Consider the following 12,666-nt stretch of genomic DNA (forward strand, 5'->3'; position numbering starts at 1 on the left):
GCAGTCCGCGGCAGGGGTGGCGGGAGGGCAGGGCTGGGGTGTGGTGGGTCCATGTGCAGGACTCTGTCAGGGCTACTGCAGACGCCACACTTCCCAGCAGGCTCAGGGCAGGACGACAGAGGCCAATAGCGTCCCATCCTGGGGTCTCCTGGGAGCTGGGACGGCGGAGGGACCAGGTGTGGGGAGAGCAGAGTGGGGTCTTCGCATCAGGGAACAGCCACAGGGCTGGGAGTGAGGCCCCCTCCCTCAGAGCGTGTTAATAGAAATAAAACTAGCCAATGATCTCAACAGTGTGATGGGAAGCAGGACCCAGTGGGGCTGGTGTGAGGCTTGGGGACGGGGAAGGGGAAGCCAGGCTGGCTGGACCCTGGCTGGATGAGGGGGAGTGTTGTTCTTGCTGTTTGGGGCTGGGGGGCACTGGGTACAGTCTGTCACAGCTGGGGAGAGCACAGCTCTTCTTTGTGGCAGGGACTGAAGTCTCCCGTTCTTGCCCCTGTGCCCTGATACTGATCACAGAAGGTGGCTTGGCATGGGCAGACAGGATGAGACTTGGGAAGACAGTGGGGTATGGGAGAGCATCTCTCCAGCCTGTCCCGTGGCCTGTGGTGTGTGGGTCTGGCAGGCTGGCTTCCTGGTGGCAGCTTGACTGGTAGGGAGGGTTTCACCTTACACTTTGGGGAGCTCTTACCCCTCAGCAGGTGCCAGGGCATCCTCCAGAGAACGAGTTGTGCTTGTGTTGAGTCCTGATGCCCCGGCTCGGGGTTGGGAATGGATACACCACAAGTGCATAGGGTGGGCGTGGGGGATGCCACGACACACAATGGCGTTTGGGTCACGGAACCCTGGAAGTGGCCCCAACAAGCCAGCCCTGCCTTTGAAGAATCTGAGTAAAGAAGAGTGCTTTCTCGGAAGGACATTAAAGACATGCCATTGTAGAAGGCCCAGTTTGCCCCCTGAACACCTGTGGATCCACCTACTTCCCTCTACCTGTCACACCTCCCCAGGCCTCTGTCTCTCTCCTCCCTGGCCACTACATCTTCACTGGTCTCTCCAGGGTGCAGAGGGGTCATTTTACAGTGCACACATGCTCCTGTTCCTCCCAGGGCTCTGTCCATTCTTTGCTGCAGTCTGCAAAGCCCTGAGTGTCTGGCACTGCCGTCCCACATCCCTGCCCGTACCCGGTCCCTTCCACTGGGAGCTTCAGCCACACTGGCCTTCCTCCAAGGCCAGAAGGACACCACTAGCCTCACCTGGAGCACCCCTCCCCTGGAGCATCCTCCTCTGGAGCATACCCTCCCCTGGAGCACACCTTCCCTAGAACACCCTCACCTGGAGCACCCCCCAACTGGAGCACCCTCTCTGGGAGCACCCCTAACTGGAGCACATCCCCTGGAGCATCCCTCACCTGGAGCATCCTTCCCTTGGAGCATCCCCCACTTGGAGCATCCTCCCCTTGAGCATCCCCCACCTGGAGCACCCTCCCCTGGAACACTCCTCCCCTGAAGCACCCCTTGCCTTGATGCCTGAGCCCAGAGGAGTCTCCCATCTAGGCTGCTGGTGGGGGAGGAGTGTTTCAGCTCCAGTGGAGTCATGGGTGGTGAGAACCAGAGGCTAGTGCCACATCTCGTCCTGAGAACTTGGAAGGCTGTGAGAGGACAAGCCACCATCACATGGGGAGGGTCACCTCACATGCTCCTGAGGCCTGAGGCAACAACTCTGAAACTTCCCTGAGTCTTGTCATGGGAGGTCCTCAGACACTTTCTCAGGGGGCTCTGGTGTAGAATGTGGGCCAAATCCTCCTGAGAAATGGGTCTGGAGCCTAAAGGGGGGATACCCTCAAGGTCTCAGCACAGCACTGGTGGTGAGAGTCCCATACTCAAGAGCAAAGTGACTTGGCCTGGGGCCAGATGGACACTCTGCGCCCCACTGTCCCTGCGCCCTGCTCAGGCACAGGGCTGGAGAGTGCCTGTCGAGAGTCCCCATGGGGCAGTGGCTGAGGGTGTGTGTGGCCGTCCCGGCCACTCTGCAGCCAGATTGAGGTGCCTGCAGCTGTGGCGGCTGTGGTGGTGTAGGTGGTGGGCTTCTCTCCACTGCCCTCCAGCTCTGCTCCCTCCCTGGCCCACCCCTTGTCAAGGCTGAGGATGACTCAGGGCCCAGCTGTCACCATGGCAACCCACTTTGCCTAGTGATGCCCGTCTCCGGGTAACGGTCGTCTCCTAGCAATGGGATATTTTCCAGGGCCCTGGCTGGAGCTTGGTGGTTATTTTTAGCTCAGCTGCAAATCAATCGGCAGCTGCATTTTTGGTTCCTTGAGGAGAGGCAAGGCGTGGGGGGTGGATTTCTCAGCAAAGGGAGAAAAACATTACAGAGATAGGAACCTTGCTGCTGTGTGCCCTGAGTGCTGCCCAGAGGTGGGCGAGGCCAAATCCCACCTGGGAGGGGCAGGTGGCAGGTGGAGGGGAACTGGAGGTTGTACAGGCTGCCCGGGACAATCAGCAGGCGTGACTGTGTCCTTGATGGGGTCCCTGGGAGTGCCTGATGGGCTGGTAACTCAGGTGCCCTGTGGCTCTGTAGGTCAAGCTGGGTAGGGGTGACCCAGGCCAGTGTTCATGGAGGGCACCACACGAATGTGTTACTGGATGACCCAGGATCTGGCAGTCTCCTGGCATCCCTGACCCTCAGTTGTGGGAACTGTCCTTGCTGTTCTCAGCCCCCAGCCCCAGCCAGGGGTGCCTCACTCTGCCCGGGCCAGCTGGAGCAGCACATTAAGCCGGTCCTGGCACGAGGATCTGCGTGGCCACAGGCTCAGCCGTGGACACAAGAGGGGCCGGCCTCAGATCACCCACATCTCTCCCTTGCCCTGACTGCTAGTGAAATTCAGACCCAGTCAGGAGTCTTGGGCAAGTGGGAGACCTGATCCTTCTTTCTGCTTTCTCACTGTTTCTTCAGGGGCACCTCTAGGCCAAGCCCAAACTCCCCCATGGCCAGTGGGCCTTGTAGGGCTGGTCCTGCCCACTCCCAATGTCCAATTTTGTGGTTCCCAGTTTGCTCAAAACTCCATCTGTCCTCTGGGCCTCTGTCCCTTGGCTACCAACTCCACCTGCCCTCAGTGTTGCTCCTCCAGGGACCTGGGCCAGCCCAGCCCTTGCCTTGGGCATGAGTGTCCCTCATCTGTTCCCCAGCACCGTCCAGGTGGCCACCACCTGCCTGTTCAGGGCCCAGCTCACCGTGGATGCAGCATCAGTGCCCTCAGCCTGCCAGACTTGTGCTTTGGGGGGACAGCGCAATGGCTGGATGTGGCAGCTTGAGGGGTGACACCCTGCACCCCAGCACCCCATCAGACCACACCCCCAGACCCTTCTTTGGAGGCCAGGAACAGAAACCAGGTCTCCTCAGCCTGGTCGTCCCTCGGGCCAGGGAGCTTTGGGATTCTGCCTGTCCACTAGGCCAAAGCCAGGCAGAGCAGCAGTCTGGTGGGGACAACTGTTCTGGTCTCTGTACCCTCCCAGAGGTGCCGGGAGTCTCCAGCATGCCGGGTTCCAGCTTCCTGGAGCACACCCTGAAGGAGGTTCTTCCCTTGTCTGACCTCAGCTCCACCTGTTACTCCTGTTTTCGTGTGGTGGGAATGGAGAGAGGCCCTTTCTTGGGGGTCAGAGCACTGGACAGAGCCCCTAAACTAAGCATAGACAGCTGGGTAGCGACCTGAAGTTTGGGATGTCTTTCATTCATTCATTCATCCATTCACTCTCCAGGTGTGTTGGCACCTGTACCCACGGCTTCCGGCTCCCCATCCTGTGGGGAGTGGAGCTGCAATGGCTAGTGACACCCAGGTGCTTTCCTGGGTGGAATCAGGTGCTGTGAGGAGAAGTGGCGTCTGTGCAGGTCTCCCCTGGAGGACAGCATCATCACTGGGCCCTTGATATCAAGGCAGGGGCAGGGGGCAGGGGAAGCCCAGCATGGAGGAGACAGCTCAGGGCCAGGTGTGTGCCCCTTCCAGGCCAGGTCACCACCCAGGCACTCCTCCCTTGCACCACAAACACTGGCCTATTCACTGGGGGTGGGCTGGGGTGGGAAGCCGGGGGGCCCCAGGCTGGCCAGAGGTAGATCTGCAGCAGACTCCCCACAACGCCACCAGAGGGTGCTTGGAGCCTGCTGTCTGCCTCAGAGGCTGGGCTGGGAGGACGCTGCCCTAAGTGACCACTGGGAAGCTGCCCTTTGTCCTCTGGGCAAGGACAGTGGTGGCAGCTGACCCAGTGTGCTCTCCCTTCCTCCTGCGAATGCCCCGTCTGCCTGCTGTGTGCCCAGCCCTAGGCTGTGTCTACCCCTTTCTTTCTTTCTTTTTTTGGTGGCTGGCTGGTATGGGGATCTGCACCCTTGACCTTGGTGTTGTATCACTGTGCTCTGAGTTAACTGGCCAGCCCCTTTCTTTCTTTCTAAAAATTTTTTTATTTTTAGTTGTAAAATACACAAAATAAAAATTACCATAGTAACTATGGTAAAGTGTACAGTTCAGTCGTATTAAGTACATTTATACCATTGTGCAATGAATCTCCAGAACCTTTTCATCTTCCCAGACTGAAACTCTGTCCCCATTAAGCCCTAACCCACATTCCCACTCCCCCAGCCCCTTGCAACCCCCATTCCACTTTCTGTCTCTATGAGTTTGACTCCTCTAGATGCCTCATACAAGTGGAATCATGCAGTACTTGTCTTTTTGTGGCTGGCTTGTTTCATGTAGCATAATGTCCTCAAGGTTCATCCATGTTGTAGCATGTGTCAGAGCTTTATTCTTTTTTTTGGCTAAATAATAACCAATCATGTGGTTATTATTTTGCTTATCCATTCACTGGTCAATGGACATGTGGGTTCTTTCAACCTTTGGCCTGTTGTGATGCCTCATTCCTACCCCACTTTGCCGGGGCCAGCTGAGTCCAGTAGAGGTGCCTTGCTCCTTTTTGGCCTAGGAAGGCCTGGGGTCAGGTGAGGGGGCAGTCCATGGTGTGAAGCTCTCACTTGTGCTGGCAGTGGGGTCCAACCCTTCTCTGCCACTGGAGCTATCTAACCTCATCAGTCTGCCAGGAGCATCGGGCCCAGGGTAGCAGGATTGGGGGGGTCAGTGGAGTGGAATGTTTACACCTGCACGATGCATAGAGTCTATGCTGATTCCTGCAGACCCTGGCTAAAGCTTCCCGTGACACCAAGGGGTTCAGAGTGTCAACAGCCCTTCCGACCCCACCTCTCTGCTGTGGGGTTTCACTGAGCTGTCAAGAGCTCTGTCCTCAGGACCTTGGTCAAGGGGCTGTCTCCTCTTCCCTCTATCAGGAGTCCTTTCCGAGTCTCCACCTGGCCAGCCTCTCCACACACCCTCCCCTCAGGCCAAACTGGCAAGTCCTGGCTGCTGGAAAGTCCTACCAGTCCCCTGGCCTTCACACTGACCCTGGGCATCTTGGAGGGTCGCCTGTTTTGTTTGTCTGGACTTGGCGGGAGCCTGCTTCTGTGGGTCAGGCGTGTCCTTCCGGCTCCTGAATTTCTATGTGGCACAAGCAGGCCAGGGTGCCTGTGGTTTCCCGTTCCAGCGCTTCCAGGGAGCCCCATCCTTCATGGCATCCTGCACTCAACAGCCATGGGTGCCCAGCATGGGTCTTTGAAAAAGGATGTTTTAGAAACGGGGCCTAACTCTGTCCAGGCTGCTACATCCACAGCAAGCCCCCCACCCGTCTGCCAGCCTACTTTCCCCAAACCCAAGGCCCAGCCCAGCCCCCGGGACAGCCAGCCCCATCCCAGGGGCGCAGCGGCCAGCGGAGCGTCCCCAGCACTGGGGTGATGGCCCCTCTTCACTGGTGTACCAGCTGCCTCTTGGGGAGGGATCAGCAGGACAGGATTGGGCGGGATGTGGGCTAGAAGACAGGGTCAGTTGCCGCTGCTCAGCCAGGGGAGACGGCCATCCCCGTACCCGCAGGTTCACGTGGACACCAACCCCACCCTCCTGCTACCCCTGGTCAAGCGGCCGGACCAGGACGGCAGGACGGCGCGGCGCCGAGGCCGGGGGCGGGGCACCGCGAGAGGTGATGCAGGGCTACAGACGGGGTGGCGGCCAGGCGGGGGCGGGCTGCACGTCCGGCCGCCGAACCCCCCCCCCCCCACGCTCCCCGGCAGCGGGATCGTTCCCCCGCCGCGCGCCCCGCCCACGCCCGCGCCGCTGCGATTGGTGGAAAGTTCCGGGACCGCGTCGTGATTGGCCGGTGAGCCGCCGGCCCCGCCCCACTCCCGCTTGAGGGCGCCCTGGCGCGGGGGCTGCGCCGAGGGCCCTCGGGCGCGGGGCTGCGCCGGGCGGGGCTGCTCCCGCCGCCGCTCCCGAGCCGGTCCCCGCTGCGGCCGCGGTCCCGAGACCCCAGATCCCTGAGACCCCGGCCCGTGCCCGCGGCCATGCGGCCCCAGGCGCTGCTGTGTGCCCTCTGCTGCGGCGTCCTGGCCGCGGCCGTCCGCGCCGGCTACTCGGAGAACCGCTGCGGCTGGAGGGGCAGGTACGACCCCCTCAGGAGGGCCGGGCACGGTGTCGCCCACACTTGGGGACGGCGGGCGCGCTCGCACCGGGCGGTGTCCTCCTCCACTGAGTGGGCGCAGCTGTCGGTGGCAGCGGGGAGGGGCGCGGGGCCCCCTGCCTCAGCGCCGCCCGTCTTGTCCCCAGCGGCCTGACCCAGGAGCCCGGCAGCGTGGGGCAGCTGGCCCTGGCCTGTGCTGAGGGCTCGATCGAGTGGCTGTACCCGGCCGGGGCGCTGCGCGTCGCCCTGGGAGGCCTCGAGCCCGGCGCGCGTCCATGCGTCACCTGCCTGCGGCCAGCGCGGCCCTTCGCGGGCGCCCAGGTCTTCGCAGAGCGGGCGGGCGGCGACCTGGAGCTGCTGCTGGCCGAGGGCCCGGGCCCGGCCGGGGGCCGCTGCGTACGCTGGGGTCCCGGCGAGCGCCGGGCGCTTTTCCTGCAGGCTACACCGCACCGCGACATCAGCCGCCGCGTGGCCGCCTTTCGCTTCGAGCTGCGCGAGGACAGCCGTCCGGAGCTGCCCCCGAAGGCCCACGAGCTTGGCGTGGACGGTGAGCGGTGGCCCGGGTGGGCGCTGCGTGGGAGTCCTGAAGTCGCACTCTACGCAGGCTTGGCGGGAAGGTGCCTTGTGCACACTGCACAGAGGGAGACTCTGAGACCTGAGGTCGAGTGGGCTCCTCAGAAGACACACAGCTAGCAAGGGGCAGTGCCTGGACAGGTGGAAGGGAGAAAGGGATGGAATGGCCCTTCCCTCCCTCTCTCCGCCCGTGATTCATTGCAGGAAAGGAGCTGGCCTGGTGGCAGAACGCAGGGAAGGGGAGGCCAGGCAGGGCAGCCTTGGGCCTCTGGTCCCTGAAGTGTGGGGGAGGGGTGGCTGGGACAGAATCAAAGCCTGCGGCCAAAGCTGTGCAGGGCTTCCCGGCCCAGCAGTGACCTCTCCCCCCTCCCCCCGCCCAACCAACAAAAGTCCAGTGTGCTGCGTGGTCACCATGGAGACGCCACCCGTCTCCCCGCAGGGCACCAGGCCCAGATCTTTGCCTTCCTGGAGCCTGGAGTCTGACCTGCAGGGAATGGGGCTCTCACTGTTCTGCCCCCTGGCCTCAGGCCAGAGACCTCAGAGCCCACCATTATCTCCTGCCTCCCCAGGAGGCAGCTCTGGGAGATCCCAGAGGGTTCCTGGATGCTCGTGTGCAAATGTAAGGTGGGTGTGCAAGAGTGTGCACAAGGACACTGGAGATCCAGGTGGGTGAGTCCTTGTTCCCGATTGCTGGGCACAGCCCTCCAGGCCCGGGTTTGTGTACATTCATATTGTGCAGGTGTGTGCCTGCAAGCGTACACCTGAATGCAAGTGTCTTTAGGGGTGTGTACACACATACTAGTGGCTCCCTTGCTCCCTGTGATCCCTAGGTGCCCTCAGGCCCTGAGAGGAGGGTCTGGCCACCTGCCCACTTCCTCCTGCCTCCTGTTGGGAGGAGGTCTGGGATGGTGCCTGGCAGAGGGCAGGGCCTGTGCTCATGACCTCTCCTGCATGCCAGGTGCCTGCAGGCCCTGCAGCGACGCTGAACAACTCCTGGTCGCGTGCACCAGTGACTTTGGTAAGTGTCCCTGTCATTGGGGGGGAACCTGGGGCCTGCCCTCCCCCAAGTGCCCACCACTGGCCAACATGTCTCCCCACAGTGATCCACGGGACCATCCACGGGGTCACCCACAACACAGAGCTGCAGGAGTCTGTCATCACTGTGGTGGCCACCCGTGTCCTCCGCCAGACGCTGCCACTGTTCCAGGTGGAGGGCTCTGGGGGCCAGGGGCAGGCCTCCATTCGCACCCCACTGCGCTGTGGTGTCCACTCTGGTCCAGGGACCTTCCTCTTCATGGGCTGGGGCCGCTTTGGGGAGGCCTGGCTGGGCTGTGCCCCCCGCTTCCAGGAGTTCAGCCGTGCCTATGTGGCTGCCCATGCCGCCCACCTCCACCCCTGCGAGGTGGCACTGGACTGAGGGAACTGGGAGCGACTGCCAGCTGGACCTTCCTCTGGGGCAGGGTGCTGGGGAGGGGCTGGTAGGAAAGCGGGTGGGGTGGCCCCCAGATGGCATCATGGTACCCACTGTTTCTGAACTGATGAAGATAATCAATGAGATCACTGATTATGTTAGCCACTGTGGACCTGGTCTACTGTGCCTAGCCCAGCCCTGGACCTGCCTCACTTCATTTAATCTTCCCACAGTCTCAGTTCCTGCTTTACAGGGAGAGACTGAGGTTCAGGGGGAATGGGACCTTGTTCAAAGCCATGCAGCTAGTGAGTGGGAGGATCTACACCCGCATCCTGGGGAGGGGCTGCTTCTGGGCTGGGGGTCATGCAGGGACCCCAGCTCACAGGAACCTTGGCTCTGCTGCTCCTGCCTACTGTGTCTTAGCCTGGACCCATGCTCACTGCCTGCAGTTTATTGCTGGCTCCGTTTACCTCCAGTGCCGGGGTGCTTCTGGGGCTCAGAGCACGAGTGGAAAAGGGGCCATAATTCCCAAGGCAGGTGGTGTCCCTTCGATGGGGTGGGGGCAGGCGTGGGGACACCACTGCCAGCTCTGAGCCAGAGCTGTGGGGGAAGGGCTTCCAATCTGGCAGGGTGCCGACTTCCCCTCCGTGGTCCCAGAGTCATCCTTGGCTCTGTCACTCTCAGGAAAGAATGCATCCCTCTGTCAATAGGTCCCTTCGACGTGCTGAGCATCCAGACATGGCTAGGGACCCACAGAGTGTGGGGTCTCCACTGCGGGGTCCTGCTTGTTGCCCATTTCCGGCCGGTGGGGCATAATGGAGCCTCTAAGGACCATTTCCCGCCACTGGCCCATTGTTGCTATCCCTGCCTTCCTCCTCTGCCTTTCAGCCGCATAAAGGGCCAGCGAGGGTTCAGGACAGACAAAGCGCAAGGCCCTGAGGCTGAAAGCCCTGGGTAGAGAGGGGTGGGTGCAAGGGCTGCCCAGCCCTGGACAAGCTAATGCCTCTCACATCATGGAAGGCAACCCCTCAGCTCCTGGAAGAGACAGCCTCACAACTTGGGGCTGAGGACCCCAGAACTTAATGCCCATCCTCGTCTGCCTGTCCTCACTGGGAAAGGAGCCAGGGGTGGGGGGTGGAGGCCAGAAACCTTGCCCAGGCCTAGGCAGAATGAACCCCTCATCTTTCAGGCAAGAAACTGAGGCTTGGAGAGGGACACGGCTGTGCAGAGCTCACAAACAGGGCCTCCGGAATCAGCTAATGTAGGCGCCTAGTGTGTGTGCCATGCCTTGTATGGATACTTGGTAGGTCACCTCCAGCGGCCATCCTGGAGCTTCCAGGAGGTGCGCACCCGCATGGAGGACAGGCTCCTTTTACCTAGATCACCTGCTTGTTGTGGGGGCTGGTGAGAGGTATGGGTAGGGGAGCAGACACCCCCTGCCTGGCAGGCACCTCTGGTTTCTTCCTACCTTCTGCCCTTCCTCAGGCTCCTTGCTGCTTCCTCTTGTCTCCCCAAACTCCGAACTGTGGAGTGCTCAGGGCTCAGACACTAGATCTCTCCTCCTCTCCATAGACATTCTCTCATCGGAGAGCTGGGCCAGCCTCTAATAACAGTCAGATGAGCCCGCCTTTTCACCTCTAGCCTGGACCACTCCCTGGACTCCAGACCCTTACATCCCTGTCTGCTCCTGTCTTGGGAATACCCACTTTCTGGAAGCAGCCTCTGTCCCTGCTGGGGCTCCTGATCATGCCATGGATGGCTGAGAAGCAGCCAGGCTGGGGCATGTGCACAGACATTCATGGGCGTTTCACCTTAGCCAGGGTGAGGGGGTTGTGGCTAAACCCCCTAATCCAAGGCTCTGTTCCTCCACTTGCCTCCCCCAGCCCTGGGCCTTATGAGGTCACCTCCGGGAACCTCAATCTTCTTTATGTTTTCTGGAGAAGGAGGGTGATCTCCCCGGCTCCTGAGGCCCTGTTTTCCACCCCCTCGGCTTGGCCAGCTGCCAGAGGCCCCCCCGCCCCACTCAACGAGGGAGCCAGCAACTGTCTTCTCAGGCCTGCTTCATTTCTCCTCGTCAGCCCCCTCCTGCTCACCCCTCTCCCTCAGACCCCAGCACGTCATCCACTTTCCACCCACCGGGACTAATTCTCTTGGCTGTGGGAGGGAGGTCGAATGGGTGTCCTCCCTGGGACTGCTATGGGTTTGGTTGGCTTCACGGGTGTCCTGGTCAGCAGAGCCCGCACAAGTGTCCCTAACACGGTCATATGGGGGTGCGCCCCTTCCGACCGAGGTCGGGCGCCCGGCAGCCTACGGCCTTAGCAGGACCCCCACCCGCGGGCTTCCTTGTCTTCCCATCGCAACGTCCCGTCCCCTGCGCGAGGAGTGGCGCTCCACGAGGGCAGGACGCCGGGACGCGCCCCAGACAGCCGTCCACGGACAGTCGCAGGCTTCGAGCAGGACACGGTGCAGCAGACCCTGCGAAGGTCACCGCCCAGCGGGCCGCCCACGCCCCCCGGGCTCCGCGGCTCGGAACCCGCGGAAGGGCAGCGGCGCCGGGGCGGAGCGGAACGCGCGACGGACCACTTCCAGGTCACCGCCGCGGCCCCCTCTACCTGCGGGCCGAGCCGGGGAGGGACGCTGGGGTGAGCTGAGCCTGAGTCCCTCGCCCCGCAGCCATGGAGCAGGACGACCCGGTCGAGGCGCTGGCGGAGCTGCGCGAGCGGCGGCTGGGCGCGCTGGAGCTGCTACAGGCGGCGGCGGGCTCGAGCCTGGCAGTCTACGCCGTGTGGGCGCTACTGCTGCAGCCGGGCTTCCGCCGCGTGCCGCTGCGGCTGCAGGTGCGAGCCGCGCTGCCGGGGCGTGGCATGGCCAGAGCGGCCCCGGGCCTGACGCGACCGGTGGGTGGGGTATGAGTGGGGCGGGGGACGACGGGCGACTGCGGCTCCAGCACCCGGCGGGGCTGTGGGTTCCCAGGCGGGGCAGGGAAGTCTGGCGCTAAGAAAGGAAGTCCAGTTGGTCAGCTCCGCCCCCTTCTTCCCGGTGATTCGGAACCGGCGTGTGAGTTCCTGCAGCCTTCCCCGCCCGCCCACCGCTTGCCCAGGTGCCGTACGTCGGAGCGAGCGCGAGGCAGGTGGAGCACGTGTTGTCGCTGCTGCGAGGCCGCCCCGGAAAAATGGTGGATCTAGGTTCCGGCGACGGCAGGATTGTAAGAAGCGCACGCGCGCGTCTTCGCTGCCCCCTCCCGCTGACGCCCCTTCCCCACATCCTGCTCCCCACTCTTTCTGCACCCACAGGTGCTGGCAGCCCACAGGTGCGGGCTCCGCCCGGCTGTGGGCTACGAGCTGAACCCGTGGCTGGTGGGGCTGGCGCGGCTGCACGCCTGGAGGGCGGGCTGTGCTGGCAGCGTCTGCTACCACCGTGAGGACCTCTGGAAGGTAACCTGGGGAGTCCTGGACCCCCTCAGACCCCACACGTCATCTCCATGCTTCTGGTTCTGGCTTGGCCACTCTGCTGACAGCCCCTGGTACTCCTGACACCTGGGTGGGCTGGGAGTTGGGACTCGGAAACTGCAGTGAGCCCATGCCCACCAGACCTCTCCCCTTGCTGAGGTGACTGCTTCTCATAGGTGAGCCTGAGGGACTGCCACAACATTTCTGTGTTCCTGGCCCCTAGTGTGGTAGGTCTGGGATTTGCTAGCCCCCGGGGGAAGTCCAGGCCACATGCTCAGTGTAGGTGCTGAGCCTGGACGAGCTGGGTAGGGGCAACTGCATTCTGCCTGCCCCCTGCCCACCTCCACTCTCCTGCTCTCCCACAGCTCCCACTGTTGGAGGACAAGCTACAGGCGGAGCTGCCCCCAGGGGCCCGTGTGGTATCTGGACGCTTCCCCCTGCCCACCTGGCAGCCTGTGGCCACAGTAGGAGAGGGTCTGGACCGAGTCTGGGCCTATGATGTGCATGGTGGTGGGCCCGCTGGGGAGGCTGCCTCTTCTCAGGGGTGCCCACCAAGCCTGGCCCAGGACCCAGTTCCATCTTGGTCCCTGGGGCCCCCTTTTCTCAGGCTGGCTGACTGGACACAATAAAGACTCTGTGGGTTCCATCCTGACTCTTGTTTCATGGAAGCCTGTGTGGAATGACTTCCACA

The 12,666-nt window shown here is 62.3% G+C and overlaps 2 protein-coding genes across 3 annotated transcripts; both read left to right on the plus strand.

The window, feature by feature from the left end:
• The first annotated feature begins 6,331 nt into the window (after positions 1-6,331).
• On the plus strand, positions 6,332-8,721 carry METRN (meteorin, glial cell differentiation regulator). 2 transcript variants are annotated; one of them, XM_063100329.1, is made up of 4 exons: positions 6,332-6,524; positions 6,689-7,089; positions 8,074-8,133; positions 8,216-8,721. In XM_063100329.1, the coding sequence occupies exons 1-4, from the start codon at positions 6,427-6,429 to the stop codon at positions 8,530-8,532; spliced, it is 876 nt and encodes a 291-aa protein (XP_062956399.1). In that variant the 5' UTR covers positions 6,332-6,426; the 3' UTR covers positions 8,533-8,721. The 2 variants fall into 2 exon arrangements, with proteins under 2 accessions (XP_062956399.1, XP_062956400.1); XM_063100330.1 differs by lacking the exon at positions 6,332-6,524 and having other exon boundaries at positions 6,727-7,089; positions 7,946-8,133.
• Positions 8,722-11,009: 2,288 nt separating this feature from the next.
• Positions 11,010-12,621, plus strand: ANTKMT (adenine nucleotide translocase lysine methyltransferase). The gene is given in 6 exon segments (XM_063100616.1): positions 11,010-11,363; positions 11,627-11,731; positions 11,820-11,960; positions 12,152-12,202; positions 12,341-12,517; positions 12,520-12,621. Coding segments are annotated over 6 exon segments (708 nt in total). The 5' UTR covers positions 11,010-11,201; the 3' UTR covers positions 12,592-12,621.
• Positions 12,622-12,666: the final 45 nt, after the last annotated feature.

Source organism: Cynocephalus volans, chromosome 6, assembly GCF_027409185.1.
Source record: "Cynocephalus volans isolate mCynVol1 chromosome 6, mCynVol1.pri, whole genome shotgun sequence".
Lineage (NCBI taxonomy): Eukaryota > Metazoa > Chordata > Mammalia > Dermoptera > Cynocephalidae > Cynocephalus > Cynocephalus volans.

Excerpts from the sequence above, each read along its gene's own strand:
- METRN (XM_063100329.1), top strand. The coding sequence starts at position 6,427 with ATGCGGCCCCAGGCGCTGCTGTGTGCCCTCTGCTGCGGCGTCCTGGCC. Across the intron at positions 6,525-6,688 it reads CGCTGCGGCTGGAGGGGCAG|CGGCCTGACCCAGGAGCCCG; the intron begins GTACGACCCCCT and ends TCTTGTCCCCAG. Across the intron at positions 8,134-8,215 it reads CGCGTGCACCAGTGACTTTG|TGATCCACGGGACCATCCAC; the intron begins GTAAGTGTCCCT and ends GTCTCCCCACAG.